The 25,917-nt window shown below is 43.7% G+C and overlaps 1 protein-coding gene across 3 annotated transcripts in view; it reads left to right on the forward strand.

Annotated features, from left to right (window-relative positions):
- Positions 1-1,832: 1,832 nt before the first annotated feature.
- Positions 1,833-25,917, forward strand: part of AMOT (angiomotin) — a 60,420-nt gene continuing 36,335 nt past the window's right edge. The window contains exons 1-4 of one of the 3 annotated variants that reach the window (XM_019949585.3): positions 1,833-2,260; positions 10,369-10,446; positions 16,836-16,984; positions 18,859-19,792. In XM_019949585.3, the coding sequence (XP_019805144.1) occupies positions 18,921-19,792 (872 nt within the window). In that variant the 5' untranslated portion in view covers positions 1,833-2,260; positions 10,369-10,446; positions 16,836-16,984; positions 18,859-18,920. Of the gene's footprint in view, positions 2,261-9,931; positions 10,035-10,368; positions 10,447-16,835; positions 16,985-18,858; positions 19,793-25,917 lie in introns of those variants that run through there. The other 2 variants (XM_019949586.3, XM_033849509.2) reach the window with 2 other exon arrangements.

The following is a 25,917-nucleotide window of genomic DNA, read 5'->3' on the forward strand; positions in this document are numbered from 1 at the left end:
CATTGTCAAGGCCTTACATACAGACCCGCTTCCTCCTTGTAGTGTTTTCTAGGAAATACGGATCTGTAGAGAATGGTGGTTTCCATGGTAAATGTTCCCTCATATTTGTTTTCTTAAGTTCTCTTCAGAGATACACAGTATGATTTCCTCTTTCAGTACCAGCACCACAATAGACTTAGGTCGTGGCACCACTGCAGAACAGTTTAAAGAAGAAATCTCACCTATCCTGGATAGAAAAGGAGTAATTTATTATTCTAACTTCAGGGAGCCACAAAGTGTAGGAAAAGAGTTGACTTTTAAAAATAAAGCCACAAAACCTACACACCTTGGCTATAAATGCTTAAAACAGATGAGCAGAATATTTGATTCCCAAACACATGTGAGAATCTCCACCATGTGACAGACACAAGTAGGAACACATACACGTGTGGAGTGCTTTGTGGTTTACAGAGTTTTCACACACAATTCATTTTATTTTCATATACCAGTGCCAGTAAGTTAATAGGATATGTTTTATAGCCTTTATTTACAGATAGGAAAATGAAGCCTCAGAGAAGTTAAGGGACTTAACGAAAATCGCACAACTAGCTGGTAAGTGCTTGAGTCTGAAACGAGTTCTTCCTTTAGTTCCAAATTCCATCTTATCCTGCTATTTCTTTGTGCTTTCGTTTCCCGGTTGTAAAATGGTTGATTTTCAGTGTCCCAGGAGGCTGCTCTCAACCCTCTGTGTTCTTCAAGCAATATCAATTTTTTCGCAGCCGGGAAATGTGAACACCACATTGACACTTCTCATACTTTCCCCCCCTCTTGGCCTAATGAATTAAGGGGGGAGAAAAGTTACCTGTTCCCAGAGGGCCGGGCAGTGCCATAAAGGTGTACTAGAGCCGGCCGACACACTGCCGCATTCTCTTAGGAGACTGAGAAACCAAGCGTCTCATCTTTCTTTTCTCAGCAGTAGCTGGGGGAGAACCGAGAGCTAGACAATGGCCTCTTGTTTAGTTTTATTAATTTTGAGGGCGGGTGGAACAAAAGAATCGGATCGACGACGCAAGTAACCAATCGCACAGGAACCCTAGGCCAGGATTCGCCAACCGATAGCTGCCAAAGAATGGTGGGCGGGATTTACTCCTTGGGCCGGCTCCGCCCAGGCCGGCCCTCAGTCCGCCCCAGAGGCGGAGGCTTGGCAGAGCTCCGCCCACGCCACCCCTGCCGCCAGCGCGGCCTGCCAACTGGAGGGGGGCCGGGACGCAGGGTGGCGCGGGGGAGGAAGGGGGTGGCTAGAGGGAGTGGAGGAAGAAAGGAGGGTGTCTCGCCGAGTTGCGACCTGGGTGGGGGCCTGCTGGTCATAGGAAGCAAGAGGGGAAGGAAAACCAAGGATCGCTGCTCCTTCCTGAATTATTTTAAGCAACCTTTGCAAGAAGCTGCTTTTCAGCATTTCTATTATTTGTTTTTCTTCCTCCCGCTGTGGGGCGGGGAGCTGCACTAGCTCTCCCACGCGACTCCGCTCCGCTGTTGCCGTACACTATTATTGGAGTCTTTGCAAAACCCTTTCGTTCCTCCCAGCCAGTCCTTGCTTAGACTCTCAGGGCTACTGTAACCGAGTCATGCCACTTTAGTGGGAGGACCAGAGTGAGGGCCCCCCACCCCAACTTTCGCCGGAGTGGCCGGACCCCGCCGATCAATTGTTTGAACTTCCCCGCCCCCTAGCCCCGCCTCTCTTCCGCCCCCCACCCCCCCACCCCGCCCCGAGGGTACAGGCCGACTCCCTCCCTTCTTTCCCCGCCCTCTACTCCGCCCCACTCCCTAATCCACCGCCCCCCGGCTCCTGGGCGGTCCTAGCCGCTCACCGCAAGAAGAAAAGCCACCCGTTCGTCCCCCTTCCCCTACCTCCAATCCTTTGCCCAGGAGCTGCCTTCATCGCAGTCACGCCCCTTCCTTCCGAGGAGCTTTCTGGCTGCCTAAGCTGGTAGACCCCCTGATTTATTCCTCCATCTCCGCTCCCTTTCGCCTCATCTTCTCTTAGTTCTCACAGCCCCCTCCACCCCCACCTCCAGTCTGTCTCGCCTCGGACCATCCGCTGCTCCACCCTCCGGCCCGGTATCCTGCCTGTGCACTGCCACCAAGGAGAGCCCGGACGGAGCAGCGAGGAGGGAAGCAGCCGGGAGTTGGGGCTTCCCTCCTGCCTATCCCTGGCCTCTGGCCCGGGACCGAAGCCACTTGAGCGAGCAGAGTCGTCACCTTGTCTTCGTTGCCTTCAGGGGTAGGAGACGCGTGGTTACTTTTCGCGGGGAACTGGGGCAGGAATCCATGGTGGCATGAACTTGATCGTAACCTCCGCGTGAGTGAGTCAATCTAGATGCGTGTGGGGATGCCTGTGTTCTACTTTGCTGGCCGAGAGTTTTCCGGGATGTGCAGCAAGTTAAATAGGTTAAAGAGTCTGCGCACTTTCCGCGTCCTACAGAGATGCTAATGGGTACCACTACTAGATGGTACTTTTACTTTCTTGCCTCCTGGGGTCCTTGTAGGTCTCTAGGTCATTAAGCACAAAAGGAATTAAAGACCAAAGGAAACTTGAGCTACGTTTAGCTCATCTGGAATGTACGCGCTTATCTCAGATTGTTAGATGCGTTACTCCTAATGCTTGGGGTTGGGGTGGGGGCTCACACTCCCCTCCGCCAGGGGCTGTGAATTCTTGAAGCCTTAGCCTGGAGTGATCTGCAGTGCGACACTCTTTTAGGTATATGTGTGTGTGTGGTCGTGAGGAGAGGGTTGCCCCTTATTTGCTTTATGGATGTTAGTAACTAGTTTTGCCTGATCATGCAGGTGTGTTGAGGGTCCCAAGCCTGGGTCACTGTACGTAGGTACTTCAACAGCAAGATGGACTTATCAGTATATGCAAATGAAGAGAAGGAAAAGTGAGAGGGAAAGTACAGTCTCTGTAGACTGAGCAATCCCTGGTAAATTGCCACTAATAATAATATAATATCAATAGTAATTTGCAGCAAGGGACTAAATACAATTAAATGAGAGAGGAAAGGGCAGTTTGTGAAAAACGGCATTTCCAATCTCTAGCATGTATTTTAGAATTTTCTGACACCTTGTGTATCAAGTATCTAATTTAGTTTTCCTTCATCCTCCCTGTCCTCCCCCATCCCCATGAAGAGTGGAAGTCGGGAGGCAGATTAAATCTTTTAAACATGTAACCCTCTTCTCCCATTCAGAGAGGAAGATAATTAGTCACCATAATCTTCAATAATGGAGGGCTAAGTGTATGTAAGTCTCCTTGAACTAGGCTTTGTGAAAAGTCCTTTCTTAGGACAGTCTTTGTGAAGCTTTCCCAGTTAGACCTTTCAGCACCCTCATTTACTAGCTAAGAACAGTTTGAAATACCATTTTGGCTGTGGGATAAATCTTCACCCATCTCCCACCTACCTCCAATTGAGCAAGTGTGGCAAACTTATAAGAATGGTGGTGTTCAAAAACCAGTTACAAAGATGTCCCCAACACATTGCTTATTTGGGAACAAATTATTTACTTATATTTTTACCTAAGTTCATTAGTTGGTTTTAATGGGGGAAGAGAAAGCAGGAAGGAGAGAAGGAACGCTACAGGGTGACAATTTTAAAGGCTATCATATTTCAGATCAGCTGGAAAGGAAAAGTTGGCCTGACCAAACTATATTTTATAACTGGCCTGGGACATTTTAATAGCCAGGTGGTTGTAGAGTAGTTGCATCTATTTACAGATGATAACTCAGGTTCCAGCTATTCTGTATGGGTTTATCCGGTGTCATTTACAGACACTTTCTGGCACTACATCATACTTCATTTTAAGATACTTCTTTCTTTGGAAAAGTCTATGGCTCCGTAAAATTGAAAGTGCTTTTTCTTACTTCATAGTCTAGATATGAAGTAAACCTCTGACCATGCTTATATGTAGAGTAACTTTTACGTGAAAGTTGTGGATCTGTTTACCTATTTAAAAGATTTTAGAAGGGAATTTAAAAATTCACATTCAATACTGTTTTGGATTTGGAAATTGAAATCTCATTTCTGGTTTATGAAGTAGGATTTATTAGACTAATGCATTAGTAAGGCGTTTTGTGGAGTTGCTTTTTCTGAAGTTTTGTAAAGAACGAATCAGTCTCTTTCTAGAATGCCTTAAGAACAGTTTATTCAAAAAGCAGAGGGATGGATGCTATGACCTTGAGGTCCCACTGAGTGCCAGAATTCTAAGTGGGTACATCTGCTTCTGTGCCTCTCCTAAGAGCCCTCTCCCAGGGCCTGTGCCTTCTTTAAAAGGGTGTCTTTGTAATTAAGCAGCCCTTCTCCCCCATCCCCCTTTCTTCCTCTGATCCAACTTTTTAAGGGCTTTTTTCCATTTGGAGACAAGAGGAGTTTCTCACATTCTTCTACTTTCCTCTTAAGGTTTCTTTTCCTTTCTCCCCCCAAAAGCGCCCCAAAGTTCTCAGGATGGTTAGAAATTTTGTTTTGTTGGGGTGAGGGGGTGTTACCAATGAGGAAGTGTTGAGGATATATTCCTTCTTGAGAAATGTTTGTGACCAGGTAGCCTCCTCCATGGAGACTGAGCATTTGGAATGCATGAGAACAGTCTATTCTTAGGGACTGTCTGGAAGAAATTGTCCTTTGCACCCATTAAGCCCAGCTTAAACCCACTGAAAGGAGTGGAGAGAGGTGTGTGTGGTCGTGGCTGAGCCTTTTAGGATGGTAAATGGGTAAATGTTCCCAAATCTCCTATTACATCACCTCTTTCCCCCATGGATTGAGTGGGTTTGGAGATCTGCTTGACAAGTTAATTAGCTTGGGACTAAACCAATTTGTTTAGAATTGTGCTCCATTGATTTCCTGTCCCCAGGAATTTTCGTTGGTGGTTTACTATGATGTGTTGTCTTTAGTCTTGCTTACTTCTTCGTTTCTTGCTGCCTTTTGTGGACTTTGGTCCAAAATCTAGGGTCCCACCCCCAAGTCAAAGGTTAGAATTTGGTCTCAGGAACTAAGGGGGCATTAAACAAGCTGCCCATACTGCTTTACTCTCCTCCGTGGTGGGCTTCTGACCCCTTTTAAAACAGAGAAAGGAGGGATGTCTCCCCTTCCACACACAACACACAAAATCTGAACTAGAAAAAAGGAAAAAGCAGGAAAATAGGAGGTCATTTGCTTTATAAAAGAATCCACTACAGTTTTCTTTGAAAGAAATAGCTTTCCTAGTTAGTGCCTTTGAACTAGTGCCTTGATATATAAAAATTCACTATAACTGAGACTGCTCAGAAACATATTTATTGCATAAAGGAAGGCATTAGAATTTTGTTGTAATGATTACTTCTTGAATTAAGTGAGGCCGTTATTTGGCCTTTGAAATCTTTTAGTTACATGGCATGGAGTTAATTGTCTAAATCATTCTGGCTTGTAATAATGCTGGCCACGTTTAGCCCCAGCCTACATCTACTTGTAGAAGAGAGCTAGTATGATTTTCTGGAAATATATCAGACTTCATGGATTTTGGTACGTCTAAGGATGGGACTCTATCCCATATAGGTAAAAGATTTAAATTCTAGTTGTTGTATTTGAATAACCCAAGGATCCAGAAAATTTTTTCTGGGATTCTGTTCATGTATCTAGCAAGGCTGTCGAAAATAATAGCAACGGATGCCATTTTTAATCAAAGAATCCACAATAAGCTTTCCTAGTGAGCCTATTGGTGAGAGGGGCTTGGCTCTGGGCCCAACTCTAAATCAGTTTACCACCCTTAGCAAGTTTCCTCCTCTGTAAATTGTGGGAGGTTGGACAGGGTGATTTTGAGAACCAGTTATCAAAAGCTTATGGTTCTCTTCTTAGGCCTCCATTTCTGGTGTGAATGTGAATGATTCCTACTAGAATGAGGTGTAACGGTTGTTAGAAGTGCAATCATGTAGTCACCTGGATGTAAAAAAAAACCCACAAAAAACAAAAAAAAACTCTAAGGAGATATCAATAATCAATATATCAATACAAATGCATTGTATTTTGTATTTTAACAACATATCAAATTAAAAAGCTAAGACCCTGCCCAAAACTTCATCAAGAATCCCATCATCCTAACAGATTACCTGTGTTCATTTTATCTAGTTCCTTTCAAGTCCTTGTTTCTGTACTTGTATGAATTTTACAGAGTGAAGGTCATAGAAATGTACAATGCTGCTTTTAAATTTTAAAAAGAGCTCACCTAAGACTTAGCTTTGTAAACCTATGTAGAGGAATGAAGTCAGAACCTGACTGAGTACATATGAGGAATCACACACGCTTGTTCCTCCAATGCCAGAAGAAACTAACAGATTTAGTAAGTAATCCCTAAACCATTTCTGTAATTTAGGGTGTTCATGTATGTAGCAAGGCTTTTAATGCTACTCCCTTGACCTCATTACCCTTCCTCCACTCTTTTTAAGCAGAAAGAGAACTAGGATTCACTGTTTACTTTGTCTAAATCATTAGCAATGATTCTTAAATCACTGTATCATGATATCCCATCAAGAGAGTACAAATTTGGGTAGACTATGAAATCTCCCGAATGAGAAAGGAAAAGCGGGAAAGCACAAAAATTTTTAATAGCTTTGAAAATAATATGTTTAAATTAGAATAAATAATAGTAAGGAAACTAAGGGCTTTAGATAATTAAATAAAAGACATGTAGGTGTAGCAGGATGACCCACACATAAGAGGTTCTTCGTTTGAGGCTTTACCATATAATGAAAGTTCAGTTACACGGTCCTTTAATTTTCCTTTGATAATGAAGGTATAGTATACATATGATCTCCAATTTTGGATGGACTCACTCCTGGAAACCAATGGCTCTTCATAAATTAGATTAAATTTCATTAGCCAGAATAGGAAAGTAAAGTATGGGTTTTAGTACTTAGAAAGTATCAAGTTAAGCACAGGAACATTTTTTATGATATGTGTACATGGGGAAAATGCAGATGGATATATTTGCTAACATCTCCTAAGGTGTTTTTTGAAAATCTACTTTTTTTAAACTGTATAGGCTGCCCTTGACATTTGTTAAGTCACTTTCACTATTGTCCCAACTCCATGAAATATCATTAGACTGCATGACTTGAAGCCAGGCTCTGGGTTTCTCTGCCCAACCCTTTCTGACTTGCCACGTGACCAAGGGTAAATGAATTAGATGCTCTGAGCTTCAGTTACCCTTCTGGGAAGCAAGGATATTAATATTTCACAGAGGTGTTTAGGCATGCTTCATATTAGGCACATGCTTTGAGGTCATTGGATGAAAGGTGTCTGCACGATGGCGGAGCAGGCTTATTATAGGGTTCTGAGCAGGTGTTCACTTTAATGAGCTTTGCTCTCTTATACAGTGCCCTTTGGTGCCTCAAATCCCTTACTGACTATAATTGATTGTCCCAACATTTGTATTATTGACCCTCTTGGCTTTTATAAAAAATTAAGCATTGTCATTCTGTGTGGTAAGTTGAAGTTCTAATAAGAGGACTCTAGCATCTGCTGGGGTGATGAAAAATAGCTTCAAAAAGAGACATTAGTTGGTATGTGCCATAGAGATCAGTGAGTTCTTCAAAGCTCTTCCAAAAGATTAAAAAGAGTAAAAAAAAAAAATTCTGCATGTATCTCTGTGTGTGTGTGTGTGTGTGTGTGTGTGTGTGTGTGTGTGTGGGTTTTAAGGGGGAAGGTTTTGAGTAACATTTGCTTGTGACACATACTGATGATAGCCAGTAACTGAAACCCAGCCATTGTAGTGTTTTATACACAGCTGGTTTTTATTAATGATGGAATATTTATGCTTGCTGTACAATTCGTGGCTCATTTCCATGTGTATGTCAGAACTTAAATACCCCCCAAAGCAACATTAAGATAACATTAAGTATAAATGTGGCCAAGCTAGAAAGGGTGGATTGGGGGAGTCCTCTTTATTCTTTTTGGTGTTGCTTCAGATCACAATAACTGCCCCCCAACTTTAGGCATTGATGCTGATCTTCTTTTTTTTCCTTTATATATCCCATAGCAAACTTCACATTTTGATCCTTTTGATATGGACAAATGATCCCCCCCCTTTCATAATGCAGATGAAACTGATGTATGTGTTTTTTAAGAGCATATTTTCCCTGCACATGCTTCTCATTATCCGAGAGGCCTGGACTCAATCAGTAAAGGAGCAGAGAAACCACATAATTGAAAGGAGAATGACGGTGGTGCATACTTGGAATATTTGTGGGAAGGAGATTGCTGACATCAGAAAATGTAGTGGCCTGAGTGTTAACAGCATTGAAGAGAAATAAGCTTTCCGTGTTTCTGTGCATTGAGAATTATTTTTAAGGGGATAAAAATATGGGCCAGGTTTGACATCCTTTTATGAAGTTGCCCTGGAAATTTTGATGAAGGTTGTTATAGAATGGTTCAATTAAAACCTTCCCCATTAGGAAGCTAATTAGTACATCACTTACTCATTTTGGTTGTTTTCAAGGGGCATGGATTTGCATTGAATTAACGACATTCTTTTCCATGTGATAGCAAACTAAGATAAAAATCACAGATGGGGAAAATTATTTAGATTGCCTATTTTGAAGAAATCTAATCTCCTCTTTATTACATTTAGGTTTTCAGTTCAGATTTTTCTTTCACTCTGTTTATATACAGTGATCACATTTTAGTTTAGTAGCTAGTTTTACTTTCTGGATCATGGGCTGTAAACCAAAGCTTGTTAATTTGAGTTTCCCATATGAATTGAAGAAATATGACAAATGACAATAAACCATTCTATTAAAATAACATTTGGGCTTTTTTTCCTCCAATTAGTTTCTCTTTGGGGTGTGTGTGTGTGTGTGTGTGTGTGTGTTTGGTGGAGGCAAATTGCTTTTCTAAAAAATAAATTTATTTATTATTAATTAATTAATTAATTAATTTTGGCTGCGTTGGGTCTTTGTTGCTGCTGGTGGGCTTCCTCTAGTTGCAGCGAGTGGGGGCTACTCTTCGTTGTGGTGCACAGGCTTCTCACTGCGGTGGCTTCTCTTGCTGCAGAGCATGGGCTCTAGGTGTGCGGGCTTCAGTAGTTGTGGCTCACGGGCTTTGTTGCTCCGTGGCATGTGGGATCTTCCGGGACCAGGGATCGAACCCTTGTCCCCTGCATGGGCAGGGGGATTCTTAACCACTGAGCCACCAGGGAAGCCCCTGCTTTCTTTTTAAAACAAAAATTTTTGGAGCTAAGAAAAATTTGATGACCACCCCCCCCCCCCTTTACCCCCTAGAACATTCTGTCTGCCTCGGGCTCTCAGTTAGGCTTCCATTAGGACAACGTGATGACTTTTCTGTCCTGGTACTTTTTGTGACTACACTGAGTAGTTCTCCCTTGGCAGCCTGAAGGAGAGTGGTTATGATGGGAACTGGAGTGCAGGATTTCTAGCATGTTCTTTCTACTGTACTCCATCTCATTTTAGGGAAATGAATACTTGCTCCTGAGGGTTCAAGGCCATTTGCAATAGAATAAGTGCTCTGTAGCTAAATATGTAATATGGGTCTGCTGTAGTCTTCCTTTCTCCCATGACTAGTAAGGGACAGTCATTCTGTACATATATTCCCTAATGTTATGCCTGCGGCATATGTCTGCACTAGGTCTGGAGAGTAAGTGGGGGTGTTGGCTGAGTTATCTAATTTGTAGTTTAACTGATTTCACCCTACCCCTTCCTGAGAAGTCAGGGTCTAGATTTAGTTTTGCAGTGGCAACTCAGTCAAGACAGGCTCCTGGGGCTTGCAAGTCAGAGGGAGGAGGGGCAGCTGCCTTTGGGGAGTGACTCAGGCCCTTTGGTATGAAGATATGAAATTCTGGCTTCTGTCCATGCACCTGCTGGATGCCACACCTGCAATCAGCACCTGAGCCCCACGCAGACACAAAAACCAGACTGAAGGCAGATGGAGCTCCCTTCAAAAGGGGTACAACAAAACGGGGAGCTCCCAATTATGTTAGTGGAGCACGACTGTGAACGATTACATCCAGCCGTTCTAGTGTTGGTATGGGGAAATGTCTTAGATATTTTCTTACAGGTGCAGTGCACTGGCTTGCTCGAGAGAGAGAGACTGTTGGAGTCCCTAGGGAATTTGCTTTCCTAATGAATATCTCCTGTGAACTGTCCTCTTAATAATTGGAGAGTCAGCTCTGTAGAAGTTTGTGTCTAGTAACCCAGCACAGGGCAGCAAGTCACAAGACCTGGGTTCTGATCCTGGCCTCACCAGTAAGCCACAGTGAAACCTTGGTCAAATTAATTATCATGAGCTATCTGTCCTGGACTTAAGCTTCTCCGGTTGTAAAATGGAATTAATCACATCGGCCTTTATTTCCTCACAGAGCTGCAGAGAAGGACAAATAAGATAACAGAAGTGAAAGAGCTCTTGTCTCCTTAGAAGAAAGGCTGAGAAACTTAAGGTAAGAGTATTATTGTTATTGCTATTCTGTGTCTTTCATTCCTTTTCTTCTCTTTCTGTTGCCTCTAGCAAAGTCTTTGGAAAGTTATAGGCAATTATTCAACATGCTTTATGTACCAGTTGATATTTTAGGTGTTGGGAATGATACAGAGGAAAATCATGCACCCAGTCCATGCCCTCTAAGATTGCAACTTCCATTTCTGGCTCAGCCTATTATAATGATTTCTACCTGGGTACTTAGAAGCATAAAAGACAAGAATTAACTTCATTTTTTCTCTCTGCATTGTAACTGGGGACTTCTGTCCCTGGAGCGGTGTACTACAAGGTCTAGATTGAAGGTATGTGGGGGAAAAACCGTGCAGTGTAAATAAAGGAATTTCTCTCTCACTCCCACATTAGCAAAGTACCTGACCCTTGAATGATCACTGTTTTTTCAGGCGTCTATCCTGAGCTTCATCCTTGGTTCTGTTCTGCTCCTACTCTATATGATCCAGCCCACTCTTTGACCTTAGCTGTTATCCATATGCTAATAACTCCCAAAGATGTATATCAACCTATCTTTGACTCCTCCCTTTTCAGCTTCCCCAACATTGGTTATCAGATTCTATGTCTCCTACTCAGTTCATGAGCTTTTTCCTCTAGGAAGTTTTGTTCAGGTGGCCCAGAGTTTTTTTGCAGGGTCCTCTGCATTGCCTGAGCTATCTGCTCGTACCTCTGGTTTCCCATTGGATTGTGACCCCTCTGCTTGACTGGGAGCTCCTTGAGGACAGGACCCTGTTTTATTTCTCTTTTTTATCCATCCTAGGGCCTATACAGTACTTGGCTATAGTAAGTGCTCAATAAAGTTTGTGGAAAATATGGTGATAAATGTTGTGATAGAGATGTGTGTCCAAAGTCCAGTAGGAAGACTGAGAAGAGAGAATTAAATTTCCATATTGAGCAGAGCTGGGGGCAGGGGGAAGATGGAGAAGGACTAGGGAAAAGTCTTCAAGGAGAAGGTGGAGAGCGGAACTGCCCTCTTCTGAGAGTTCTGACAAAGCAGCCCAGGAAAGAAATGCTTGTTGTGTCTGCTCTTGCTAAGCCAGGGGCATCTCTGGCCAGTTGCCTCCCCTGCCTTAGGACTGGATGACTTTTATGGTTGGATCTGCAAATAAACCTCTGTCTATAACACACTGACCATGTAAGACAGGTGCCACTTAGTCATATAATATTAAACAAGGCTGACCTTAAATGTGCCTCTTTAACCGTGGTTGAAAATAGAGGTACACACACAGGCTCATGGGTCATGTATGCTTAGTTCTATACAGCAAAATACCCTTTAAAATATATTGAAGATTGGTTCTGAAAATTAACAGATTGAAGTCTCAGAATGTAGCACATTGGGTCACTAGAACTGAATGTCTTTGAGCTGACTGTCAGATCTTTCCAAGGGCAAAAATGAAACATGATATCAGCCATTACAGGCCATGAACCTGTTCTCACCCACCTGATGCTTCTACTAATTAGCTTCTTGGCTGGGTGGCAATTTGGGGCAAGTGCATGCAAGCTGGATTCACAGGGGAGCCCACATTCCACTCTGCCATTTCGCAAGCCACTGGGATACTACACTGCTCCTCTTGGCTTCTTTCCCTCCCAGGAGTCCTGCTCTGCCCTGGTGGAAAAATGGGAGCAGGAGAACTTTTCATTAAGTGGAGAGATTTCATGGGGCTCTGGCGTTTTGTTAGTTTTATTTATTTATTTTTTTAGTGGGTTGTCTGAAAACATTCATGTTACTTGACCCATTAATTTCACTTCCGGGATACTATCATTAGGAAACAATCCAAAATATTGAAAAAAAGGCTAAATCACAAAGATGTTTTTGTAACATGATTTAGACTAGCAGAAAATGAAAAGCAATTTAAATCTCTTAATAATTGGAGAATGGGTCGGTGAATCTTGATACACTGGTTTAATGGACTGTTACACACAATGTCTGTTAAGAAGTCTATGCCACAGCATGGAGAAAGTGCTGATGACTAAGTGAAATGTAGGACCCAAAATGATATGTACATTAATATTCCACTGCTTTGTAAAAATACAAAAACACATAGGAAAAAACTAAAGGAAATATTCTACAATGCTTGGGTTGAGGTGCTGGGATTATGAGTGGGTTTTTTTCTCTTTGTTCTCAATATTTGCATGTTGTGCTTATATTACTTGTAGAATAAAGTAAAAATAAAAGTGGGTAGTATGCCAGTGAAGACAGGAGATTGGTAAAGCAGGCAGCTCGTAGATATATTCTTAAACTTTTCTGGGTTTATGCTCAATCTGATTTCATGGACTGTTTATACTTTTTCTGAGGCAAGAAGAAATAGGACATTATGGTGTGATCTGTTCCTCCCTTGGAATGGGTGTGCGTGGAGGGAGGTGGAGGGGTGGTGGCAACAGGATTCTCCTTGTTACTCAGTGTTTCACTGCTCCTGTACACTTTAGGGTTAATCACCTTTGTTGCCTATTACCATGTTCAAGCTAATTGTTTTAGAGTTCAGAAGAGTAAAACTACCAAATTGACCACGCCTTGAGTTATCATCTGTGAAACAGATAACTGACACTGGTCCAAGATTTGGAAATGCCAAGGACTTACTGTGGTTCTTAAAATAATTTTCCAACCTAATCTAGATAGAAGTAGAGGTAGGAGCAAAGAGGTGGGGCCAACTCAAAGCCTGTTCTTAAGCTAGCGCTGAACTTAAATAACAACAAGTGCCAAGTTGGTATGATGTTGACAAGACCTAGAACAGGGTCCTGGAAACATTGATCAGTGGAGATTCCTTTTGCTTTCCAACCTACCTGCATATCGTAGCCTAGAGAGGAGAGATTTTGCAGGGTCCTTCTGCCATACTTCTGGCTAAACGCCTTCCTCTTACATTTTGAATTTTCCCTCCTGCCTTTAACATTTTACTTACAGTGGAATTGGAAAATTGAAGGTAGCATTAAGCCAGGTTTATAATCTGTTAAAACCAGAGTCAATTCAATTTAATTAATATTTATTAAGCATCTTCTATGTACGAGCTAATATGCTAGATAATATATTGTAGTGGAAGTGCTATTACCCTAGAAGTAATAAAACCTGCACTCTGGTCCTGGCTCTGACCACTTTTAAGCTCTAGCAGCTTCATCTATAGAAAGAGAGGGTTGAAGCACTAGATGGTCTCCCGAGAGTCTTTCTACTTCTAGCCTTCACTTATCTAAGGACACCTGCACAAAAGACTGAGCTGCAAATAAAGGGTTTAAAAGAAAAAACCCTTACTTCATAAAATTGCTGTACCCTTCTAGAAAAAGACCCCTTTGAAAAAATAATATTCATAGATAATATTTATTGAGCCTTTACTATGTACCAGGCTCTGAGCTTAGCACTTTACATAGATTACTTCCCTTAATCTTTATAACAACCCTTTGAGGTATGAGCACCGTTAGCCCTATTTTGCAGATGATGAAATTGAGACTTAGGGAGATCAAGAGACATGTATGAAGTCAGTTAGTAAGTCATAGATACAGGATTCGGTCTTGGGCAGTGTGACTCTAGACCCAGGCTTTTAACCATGGTATTTATACTGCCTGCCCATTACCCAGTGAAAGTTTAGGGATAACCTGCAAAGGGACCATTGTTTCTTACCTCCCAAAGGAAGCAATTAGTATCTTGCATTGCAAGACTCTTGGGAAAGCAGTTCTCTAGGACACTTCAGGCCACAATATGGACCAACATGAGAGGACATGAGAGAATTCAGTGGGCTGTTTTGCATCTTTGTGTGGGAGGTTGTATGTGAGTGTGGGTGTGTGTGGGTGTGTGTGGGTGTGTGTGGGTGGGTAGAGGCTGTGTGTGTGTTTTATGCACAAATACGTGCACGTAGGTATAGGGAAAACTTTGAACTGGCTTCTTTCCATTTAGCTGGAAGTAAAATGGTATGAAACAAGTTGACCAAGATTTAGCAGAGAAACAGGTTTCCTAGACTTAGATTCTTTATCCTGGTTGGTGGAGTGAGGGGTGGGGGCAGAATAGGAGGAGGAGGTAGAAGGGATAGAAAGAAGATCTTATAGGCAGATTTCAAAATTAATTGAAGGGTAGGAATTCGGTCTGCCCTGCCCACCTTGTAATGTTGATTTTCTGGGTCTTGGCTTGGGAAATATCTGGGCTCTCGCTAATGTGTTTCATTTTGGCTCGGCCCCTCAGGTATACTGGGAGTGGCCGATGACTGCAAATGGAGTAAGAATTTAGCTTGGCCTCGCTGCCCTGTTGTTGTTACAAAAGAGTTGAATATATAGATTCCAATTGCATTTTTAAAGAGAGAACCATGGATATCCTTTTTTCCCCTATCAAGTATCCTCAGGGACAGTCTGTTTGTCCAGGGGAAACAAGGTTATTTTATTGATTGAAGATGATGTCAGACCCCTGGCAGTGGCATGATTAAAGCTGTGGGCAGATTAAAGGTTGCAGAGTTCATAACTATTTTAATTCTTGCGCATGAGACAAGGAATCTTTTCCTTTCCTTTCTCTAATAAATAAATGGAGTAGTGTTCCCCTTCTTATGTGACTCTTCTCATGTAGATGAACATAAGTTCTTTAAGGAAAAAAAATCAGTAAACTGGGGAGGAATCAGCAAAGCTTTTTTCTTAGACGGATTTCTTTTCCTCTTTTAAACAGAAACAAAAAAGGCCAGGGGGCGGGGTGGTGGGGAGGGACAATCTGTGTCCGGTTGACATAAAGTGGTTTGGGTTTTGAAAAGGATATGGAGGAGAGGGGACAAAATTAAAGGAAGAGAGTAAGATTTGGGATATGTAAAGTTTTCTTGGTGAGGAGCTGGGTGCCAGGAGCAAGCCAGTCAAAATCAGCATGAAGAATCTAAATAGTACTGGAAAAGAATTGTAGTGGTTTCTCACCAGGGGCTCAAGTTTAAAAGCCTTGGGCTGTTTTCTGCGTGTTTCAGTTGAAGAAAAAAAAAAGACAACTGTTTTGTTCAAAATTGGACAATAGAAGCACAGCGGTTATTTACCATAGCTCTGTTAATAGCCCAGCTTTGATTCCAATTAGAAGTTGTTCCTCTGTTTTGAAATTAGGGGAGACACCCAAAAATAATTACCTTGCATATTGGAGGTGATTTTGCTTTTGCTTGTGATTATACGTTGGACCGAAACAAGATGAAAAGACAAATTTCCATGTTTGTTCACTGTATATCTGTTCATTTTATTTTTGGCAACATTGCAAGGAAATAATGTTAAATTAATCACTGTGTTGTTTTGTGGATTTTTTTTTTAAACTTGGATGTTTTGGACATGCTCCCAAAATACAGGGATGCTTGTGTGCTTCCTTTGCATTGCTTTGCTCCTCAAATGGTGTCCCTGGTGTGGATTAAAGGCTTTCCTTTAAGTGATATGAGTGAGTCATGGCTAGGCCAGGGAAGAAAATAGGAATGTAGAACATGTGCCTCTCACCTAAACACAAACCCTTCAGTTTCATAACCATTTTGGTTGGACCTGCAGGGCTTTTCTGAGGGTCAAAGGAGTAATTCGAAATGAGGACTATGTCAGATCCATATCTGGTGGGCGTTTGCATCTAGTCTCTATAATGTGAGTCCAGTAGTTTCCTTTTGTGGAGATACTGGGGCAGTGGAAGTGCTGAGAAAGCAAGTTGAGGCATCTTCTTGGAGAAGAGTTGCTGCTATGTGTGGAGAAGGGCAATCACTTTTGCTACTCCAGTAAGAATGGATGGGCCATTGATCAGATTGTAAGCTCTGTGAGGGCAGGAACTATGTGTTGTGCGTCCTTTGTAACCCTCATTGTGTTTAGCACAAGGCTGGAAAATGTGTGGAATAGCCAGGATGCAAGAAGTACTTAATGACTTGGTTGAAAAGAAGCTTGTGTTTTCTTCTGCCCCCCTGAGGCTGTAGCAGTTAAATCAGGAGCTTCGCCGAGTGTTCTTTTTTTGTCTCAAATCTACCTTTTGATGACTGCCTTCCCTTCTGGGATGTGGGCCAGTGAGTCTCACTTACCTTTCCTGCTACTGATAGCAGTTTAAATGTTGCACCCAAAAGGTGACAGTGGTTATAGCTTTTGTCGTCACCTACCATTCCAAGTCAGAATGGAAGCAGCTGCTCCTGGGGGCTGTGAGGCTAGAGCAGAGCAATCCTGAACATTTCCATCCCCTGGAGACTGGACGAACCCCTGAACACAGCCGCTGGAGAGTGAGGTTTCTTTTTGTCCCTGTGGAAATGGACTCTGCCACTCACATAAAAGGCAAGCACACGGCGGGTAAAGTCATCCCCTTGGAAGGACTGGTTTGGTTAACTGTTGGCCATTGGTGGCAAAATAGAAACGACGTTTTTATTTCTCCCTCCCTCCCCTTCCTGACCATTTCAGAGTGACCAGTGGTTGGACTCTTGGCGGCGCTTACCCTGAACCTGAGTGTTAGGGGAGAGGGAATCTGCCGTTGCGGTTTCTGGAGCTGCTCATAAGCAAGAATTCCCTATCCTGAGCAAGGCTTTAAGCCTAAAAGAAAGCAGAAATAGGTATGGACCATCGGTGTGAGTGGGTGCCGGTGTGTGAGTGCGAGCCCGGGTGTGTGCAGGGCGGGGCGGGTGTGGGGTGGGAGGGGGTGGTGCGCTCTTCAGAGTCTGCATTTCCCTGCCTTTCAGGAAGGGTTTCTAAGTGATTTTGTTTGAACCATACATGCTCCCATTTCTATTTTTTGGAGAGAAGAGAAGTAGTTTTCTAGTCATCTTTCCAGTTTCAGGCACCAGCAGAAATTTATATGTTATACCTGTCAGCCTAATAGAAAATCGCAATCTGACAGTTTAAGTACAGGAGTCCCAGAGGGTCACTGCGAGAGAGGGAAAGTGGACTTAAGGGCAGGTTGCTCAGCCCCTTGGTGCGGACTTCCCCCCAAAATATGATGAATGGGATTTAAAAGGGGCCTTTGGAAGGTTAACTGTGGGGTGAAACTGCTCAATAGAACAATTAGAAACCAGGTAGCAGTAATCATGCAAGAAGTGCAAAAGGAGGGGGGATGACCTTTTTCCATCTACCACACGCATCTTCTGGGTCACTCCCTGCAAGACTAAAGGAAAAGGGGTCATGTTTCCAGAGAGACTGGAGACTATTTCAAATCATAGAAGTCAGGGCCTGGGAGCCAGGACTCCAAAGTTCTCATCTAGGAACCCGAGGCTGGTTAGGTTGACCTCATTGTGACTTTTTGTGTGACATCATGTCCATTCTCCAACACTACTTAAGATCCTTGAAGTGAAAGTTGCACTACTGAATATTAGTATTGAATTGCAGGACTTAACATGACAGATTCTGTCCAAAGATTTTATGAGCCTCTAATGAATTTGCATAGACTGTGCCGTGCAGAGAGAAAGAGAAGAGAGAGGTTACCTACTACCACTTTTCAGGTGGGAAAACAGAAGCCAAGAAAAGAGGAATCAATTGCTTAGGTTAACCTGTAAACCCATAGCATGATTAGAATTTGAGTTTTAAGTTGTCTTTACTACTGATATCCATTTCACTCAACCCATATTATCTCCCTAAGAAGAATTGGGGTGGGGGAAGGGATATGGTAATCATATCCTTTCCAGAAGGATGACCTTTTAGTTTTTCAATTTCTAAATGCTGTCAGTGGCACACTTCAAATAAAGAGGGCTTCCCCTTTAAGCTCCTCCTACCCAACAACAACAACAAATTCTCAATGACTATTTCTGGATGGCTGAAAGAGAAACGTTGTCAATAACAATTCTCCCAAGTCCTTCTCTTACTAAGCTAAGGAGTATCCAAAATGGACAATACAAAAAGGATTTTTTAAAAAAAGATATGTTTCAGAGTTTTATGAGATCAGAGAAAAAGATTTGCATCAAGCAGAGATCATTTCTATCTGGTGCAAGCCAAGCTCTCTTCACTTTGTATTTATTTGAGTTATTATTTGGCATTTTGTAGCTCCCTCCACATGCCGAATAGCTTTACAGATCCTGCCTATGGGGTAATTTCCCTCATGGTCCTTCCCCCGCTGCCACAACCGTAAGAGTTGGATTTTTCATTTCAGTAGAATGCAGAGAGATGAACTTTGTAAGGACCTAGGAAAATTGCCCTCTCTGATCACCCTACTTGGCTGCTTCACGTTTCCCCAGTGCTTTTAGGAGTTAAGTCAAGATTGAATACTTAACCCAGGCTAAAAGTAAAAGAGGAAACAGAGGGCTCTTATGCCTCCAAGTTCCTCATCATGTCAATGTTAGAGCCAGAAGCCACCAACGATTAACTGATTAATTCTAGATTCAGTTCTCTACTTTGTCTCTGCAGTGGAATCCTCACCCCCAAATACCCATTTTCTTCCCCTTTAGAGGACTGATTTATCCATCACCTGGATGTTAAGCTTCCTGTTTCCCCTTCCCAGGTCAAGGGCAGCCCAGGTGCCCAATTTCTCTCTCTCTTCACAAGGCACCACCAGCAATAGAGATGAGAAATTCTGAAGAACAGCCAAGTGGAGGAACCACGGTATTGCAGCGTCTGCTACAAGAGCAGCTCCGCTATGGCAATCCTAATGAGAATCGCAACCTGCTTGCCATACACCAGCAAGCCACAGGGAACGGCCCTCCTTTCCCCAGTGGCAGTGGGAACCCAGGCCCTCAGAATGATGTGTTGAGTCCCCAAGACCACCACCAACAGCTTGTGGCTCATGCTGCTCGACAAGAACCCCAGGGGCAGGAAATCCAGTCAGAAAACATCATCATGGAGAAGCAGCTTTCCCCTCGAATGCAGAATAATGAAGAACTCCCGACCTATGAGGAAGCCAAGGTCCAGTCCCAGTACTTTCGGGGCCAACAGCATGCCAGTGTCGGAGCTGCCTTCTATGTCACTGGAGTGACCAACCAGAAGATGAGGACTGAGGGACGCCCGTCAGTTCAGCGGCTCAATCCTGGAAAGATGCATCAGGATGAAGGACTCAGAGACCTTAAGCAAGGACATGTTCGCTCCTTGAGTGAACGACTAATGCAGATGTCACTGGCCACCAGTGGAGTTAAGGCTCATCCGCCTGTTACCAGCGCTCCCCTCTCCCCACCACAACCCAATGACCTCTACAAGAATCCCACAAGTTCCAGTGAATTCTACAAGGCCCAAGGGCCACCTCCCAGCCAGCATAGCCTGAAGGGCATGGAACACCGAGGCCCCCCACCAGAGTATCCCTTCAAGGGCATGCCACCCCAATCTGTAGTGTGCAAGCCCCAAGAGGCAGGGCACTTCTATAGTGAGCATCGTCTGAACCAGCCAGGGAGAACAGAGGGGCAACTGATGAGGTATCAGCATCCCCCTGAGTATGGAGCAGCCAGGTAAGAGAGTTCCCTTTCTGTCATTCCCTGACCTCATCCCCAACCAGCTTCTGCTGTGTGTTGGGAATCTTAAGGGAAGGAATGGGCAGGTGTTTGGCATAACGAACTCTGCAGTGCATGGCTGGCCCCTGGCTTAGCAAATTTCCTGCCAACCTGAATTTCTAGCCTCTTCAGCAGTCACTAGCCCTGTATTAACATACCCTTGACTTTATAGGTTGAGCATGGCCCCAGCTGCCTAGTGGCTGAACAGGAGCACAAGTCTTGATTTCAGCAGCTTTTCGCTGTCCGGTCTCCTCAGATATTGAAGGAAGAGTCAGTGTTCCTCTTCTTGTGAGTTATTAAGCCCTTCTTTGAGGGGAAGTAAATTATCTTGCGCTTGAGTCTGGAATATCCTATCACTTTCATTTATTCTCCTCCACAAAGCTCTCTTCACTAATTTTTGCAAACAGATCTTTCTGCAGAATTTGTATGATTTTCTCAGACACTAAACAAACATCCAGATATTGTTGGGAGAACTATATATGTGCAGGTTCAGAATGTGACTTGCCGTGTACTTCCTTGCAGTTCCTGAAGTCTGGACTGCTTCATCTTTCTTCTGTAGAGAGTTTGTTAGCTGCCGGTGACGTTTTTAAACATCTAAGTCAAATTCACCTCATATCATATAGATGCTAAAATGCAGAAGGAAAAATATTCCCATGGCTTCTGTACAACTTGCCATTAGTTCAGGAGGACTGTTTTGTATATTCATTAATTCCTAAATGTACTTCTGAATTATTCAGGGACCGATTGACTCATTGCTGTATCAACCAGACCTTAGGATTCTATGATTCTGTTCATTGTTCCTGTTGGGGCCATGTCTCCAGTCAGGAGTATTTCAGCATATGGGACAGAGGGAAGGTTTCAACCTTGGGCAAAAATGATGGCAGTTATGTGTGGTATTCCTGCCTTGTTACCATGGGTAGTTATGGGTGGCTTTTTTCCATAGGCAGCCCCTAGACGAGGCCTGTGATCTCTTTGATGCCTAACTTTTTGCCTCCTGTCCCCTCGTACTCATTTGGGAAAGAGTCTCTTGGCTTGAAGTATAGTGGGTGACTCAAGAAAGAAGGCAGTCAGTGGGTGGAGTAGGGTGAAGGTAAGAGAATGCACCTGGCATTTCCTGGTATTTCATTTTTTTCACCTCTAGGCCCTGTTTTTTAGCCAGAGGCAATTCACTTTGGGCTCCACCCCTAACTTTGCCAGTTTAGGATTTTTTTAATTCCTTAACCCAGGCTGATTTCCTAACCCTTTTCAACCTCCTCTGTGCAGCATTCAAAGGGCAGGAGCCTAATGTCTGATAAGTGGCTTGAAACAGGAAATGGGGTAATGGACGGGGCCCTTCCGGTTTAAATGAGCAAGAACCCAATTCCCATCTGCCCAACGAAATGGAAGACCCAGGGAGGGGTTGGTCCATTGGACTGCTTAGCTTAATGGAAACCCATCCAAACCAGCAACATGGCAGTGAAGCTGGGGGGGTTTATTTTGCTCTCTTCAGCAACATGGAAGAGTGTGTGGGACTCCCTCCTGTATGTGAGTGGGCTGTAAGTGTATTGCCTTGTGGGAGGGGATTGTGTTGGCTGGGGTGTGGAGCAGAATCCAAGCCCCGCTCAACACATGGCCCGCCTTCCCAGGAAAGCTATTTTCAGAACTCATTCACTAGCATTGTTTGTGATCTGAAATGACTCCCACAGTGTTTGAAGCTAGATAGAAAAGCCCTTTGATCTGCCTAAAAAAATATTAAGGAGCCCAAAGAGAGATTTTTTTTCCTCCCCATACTGATTAAACCACCAGAGAAACTTAGCTGCATATATTTAACTGGAAGGTATTTGTATTTTCTCCTCCCTCCTATGTTATCTGTGGCTCTCTCGCTCTGTTCCCCAAAGCAGTAGATTCCACGCTGATTACCCTCTCTTGAGCGGTATTTTAATACACAGGGTTGCTGGAACAGGTTTTTTTTTTTTTCCTCTATGGGAGAGGAATAGGGTGCTTGATAGGCTCAAAGAGTAATCAAGCCTAAGACAATCCTAACCAGAAGATGCTCTTTGTGAGCTTTGGGTCTGCAGCAGACAAACTCTGGCAATAAAATTTTTGCAGAGCCTGGGGTGAGGGTGTGGCACCTGTTGACAAATTACTGGCAATGGGAGGTCCTTGAATTGCTTTCCGTAAGTAATACCACTTTTAGGTGGTGGTACATTTTTCCTCCTTTATTTCCTTGAACCAACTAGCAGGACAGTTTGTGAGTACCTTTCCAAGTAACTGCCGCTAGCACCAAACGATTAGAAGACAAAATCCTTAGTTCTTAATCCACAAATTACAGATCAAGATTCAGAGTAAGCTCTTTGAACAAATTGTTCAAAAAACCTTTGTTGGCCTTTAGAGGTGCAGTGAAATGCTAGAGATTTACTGTTAAAATGAACAAAACGTTATAAACAGTCTTTTTTATTACTTCATCTTCCCTATGCCCTCCTCCCCACTTAAAAAATAAATATCCTGAATGCCCAGAACTCCAGATGGGAAACAAGGCCAAGCCATCTGAAGAATTAAAACTTTTCTGAATCTTTGTCTTTCTAAGTGCTGAGCCTTTTCTGCATCCGGGGTTTATACATTTATCAACTGTTTTTAAAAATTAAATCCTTTCTGTTTGTAAAGCAGCCACCTCCTTTCAATTGTTGAAATCATGCCCAGATCTGAGGTTTCTTGAAATCCTTTTTTAGTGGAATCTAAGGGTGACCTAACTCTGTAGTTCAGAGCGGAGCTGGTTGTGCAAGAGAAACAATCAGGAATTTGCAGCCCTCTCCAGGATTCAGAGAGTAACCATCACAGAGCCTGGGAAAGGCACAGTTTCTGTGGGGAGAATAAATTGGGTTCCAGGCTGTTGGCACCTGCTCTGGTGAGAGTGTGCATGTGCGGGCTTGCACACGTGTAGGCCAGGAGTGTATAGTGTGCTTTGGGGGTGTGTGTGTGGGGGGGCTGTGTGTCTGGGAAGGGCAGGGGCTCCAGTCAGAGAGGTGGCAGGGTGGAAGTTGCTGTGTCAGCTCACTGGATCTGCTTTTGCTTTCCCTTTGGGTCCTCACAAGCTGTCTCTGGGAGGGATTTCCCCCGGCTTTGAGGAGATGCTGATTTTGGTCACTGGCCTCTCTCCTGCGTATATGTCAGGTCTCCTTTTCCGCAGAGCACCTGGGGCCCAGGTTGTCTTAGGAAGGAGGAGGATGAAGGGAGGGAAGGGGCAGGGAGGCAGGTCAGGGCGTCCATGGGATCATGTGATTGTGTGGTCTACAAGCGGCTTGTTGTTCCTGGTTAATGTGTCAGTGGGGAGAGATTCCTGCTGCTGTGCAGTGGAAGGACCTGGGGAGTGTGCCGCTCACCCAGCTGCCACCTTTATTATTACTATTACTCTGATTATTTTTTAATCTTGAGTGTAGTTTTGCTTCCTCTGACATTCCCCCAGCTCGCTCCCACTCCCATCATTCCTCAGTCCCCTTCTCTCAGGGGGAAATTCACAGGAGTGTTAATACTGTCCTACTTTTTCATGGTGGGCGGATGCCGGAGTCCAGATGGAGTTCGTTGGCTGGAGGGCTTTCTCTCCTTTTGCGACTGCCCAAATCTTGCTTCGTGTTTGCAAACCTGCCAGGGACGGACTGCATTGGTTTTCCCAACATCACGGTGCACTGAAATCTGCTCCCTTTTCCAGCCTGGGGAACCCAAGGGGCAGCTGCCTTTTCTCCACTTATCTTTAGGCAGAGCCCAGAGTCGTGGCTGGGGCCACTGCCATCCTGGGCTTATCCTACCCTGGAGACCTCCTCCCAGAGACCTTGTGGTCTCTCCTTTCCCGAGGCCCCTGGGAGGCCATGTTCTGTCCAGGGCATGGAGGGGCCTTTCAGGAGGGAGGCCAGGGCAGGAGGGAGGCCAGTGGCTGGTCTGTTTCAGAGAGAGGTCTGGGTTGCTGATGGGACCCAGGGGAGCTGTGGGAAGGAGGCCCAGTTCACAACTGGGCATTCAGTCTTTAAAAGAGAACACCTCCCGGGCCTTGGGTTTCCAAACCGTGGCACTGAGGATGAAGGTTAATATGGTCATTTACCCCTTAAAATTTGAAATCTGGATTGAAGAACATGAAATTTAAGCCCCTCTTTTCTGCACAAGATATACAAAAGCCCCAGCAAATCCCAGGACATCATGCTTTAACTCTAGGGATATATATAAATTATAATAGCTCTTACTAGAAGTGGAAGGAGAGCACATAGTCCATTTTACCTCTGAGGAAACTGAAGATCCACAGCATGAAAAATGCAGAAAGACTCTCCCCCAAATAAGTTTATAAACAGCTCCCAGGCTTTTGATTGAATGAGTGCTTTGAGCTCTTCGACATAACGGTTATGTATGGTAGCAACTTTCCAGTTGTAATCATAAAAACCATGTAAATTCTTCTGTCTACAAAAACTTTTCCCTCTTCAATATTCAACAATTATTTATAGTGACAGATGTGTGAAATTGGAAGAATGTGGGTACACCAGACACATTGATGGGGCTGAGAGACAGCCTTCGGCTTGAGCAGGTTCGAGGGCTCTGGCGAACATCTGGGTTATTGGATATCTGTGAGCAAGTGTTTGGAATGGTTTTGTAGCTGTAAAAATCCCTCATAGTGAGGATCTCTTGTAGAGAGAGATAAATGAACAGTAATGACAACTGGAGTGTGTGTGGGAGGGGTGTGCTTTAGCATCTGGAATGCCTGTTAAAAGTTAATTGCTCCTGGTGATGCGTCCCAGTTTCACCACAAATTTTATGCAATTTAGTGCAAAGATTAAGTGGATATCCCATAAGTAAAATCACTAACAGGGTCAACCATTCTCATTGGGAGGTAGATATGAGACTCTGTAATTCCTATGGAGCTCAAAACTGAGAAGAGTCCAGTATTTTTGTAATTCATTTGTGACCTCGGGAACAAAATAGGTTCATGCAGATGAAGTAACTTGAGCAAGGTTACACAGCTAGTAAGCAGTAGGAAAGGTCTCCAAACTCTGTTGGGATCCAAATCCTGTGCTCTTAGCCATCTGTCTTCCCCGGATTGAGAAATATCAACTGTAGGACAGGCATCCACAGGATGTGGGAGTATATGAGGGTAGCTGGGCATGGGCTAGGGGGTGAACAAGTTTTTTTGTTTTCAGTGTATACCGACATATTCTTCCTGGTCGTGGTGATGGTAGAAGCGATCCATCTGCATACTCTGATTGTTTCCCTTAATGGCTGATAGTCCAGTATTAGGTACAAAAATGGAAGAGTCACATTAAACCACGTACCAAAGTTCTCTTTCTAGAACTTTCTATAAGCAATAGGCTGGGAATCTGAACATCAGTGGAAATCATTGCATTATAGTAGTGGAAAGAACCAGAAAATGGGACTTAGGTTCTACCCTGGAACTGCCACTAACTCACCCTGTAATATTTGGCAGATCACTTCCCCTCTCTGTACCTCAGTTTCCCCCTCTGTCCAATGACAGAGTTGAACTAAAGGATTTCTTTAAGGCCTTTCCAGTCCTTACATTTTGTGATTTTGTGAAAATTTTGTGAAAATAGTACGGTAGCGTTGCCTGTAACCCCCTCCAAATCTTGGGATTATTGCTGCTAAAGGCATCATTCAATTATTAACTGTAATCAACAATAATTATTTGGTGTCTCTAATGTAATAAGTACCTATATATCCTCAAGTAATTTTTTGTGACTATATGAATTATCCGAGAAAGTTGCAGATAACACGAAGAAGGGTTGTTTTGATGACGGTTTGCCGTTTCCTTCTGCGCAAGTGGGACGAACTTTCTAACTGTGACTCTTTCTGTGTGCTGGGCCACATATAGAATGCCAGCAAAGGGTTAGTTTAAAATCCTGAGGTGACAGTTACCTAGTTGAAGACGAATTTGAAATGCTTCCCCTTGAATAACCAGTGTACAAGGATGCATCGCTTAGATTTTCATAAAGCAACCTTGGAGATCTTCTGGTTCCATCCTGCATGGGATCACACCTCTGTCGGTCAGGTATTCACAGGACCCCGTAGTCTAACCCTTCCTGCTCCTCATTTCTCAGCTGCCTGGGGGCCCT

This window comes from Tursiops truncatus, chromosome X (assembly GCF_011762595.2).
Source record: "Tursiops truncatus isolate mTurTru1 chromosome X, mTurTru1.mat.Y, whole genome shotgun sequence".
Lineage (NCBI taxonomy): Eukaryota > Metazoa > Chordata > Mammalia > Artiodactyla > Delphinidae > Tursiops > Tursiops truncatus.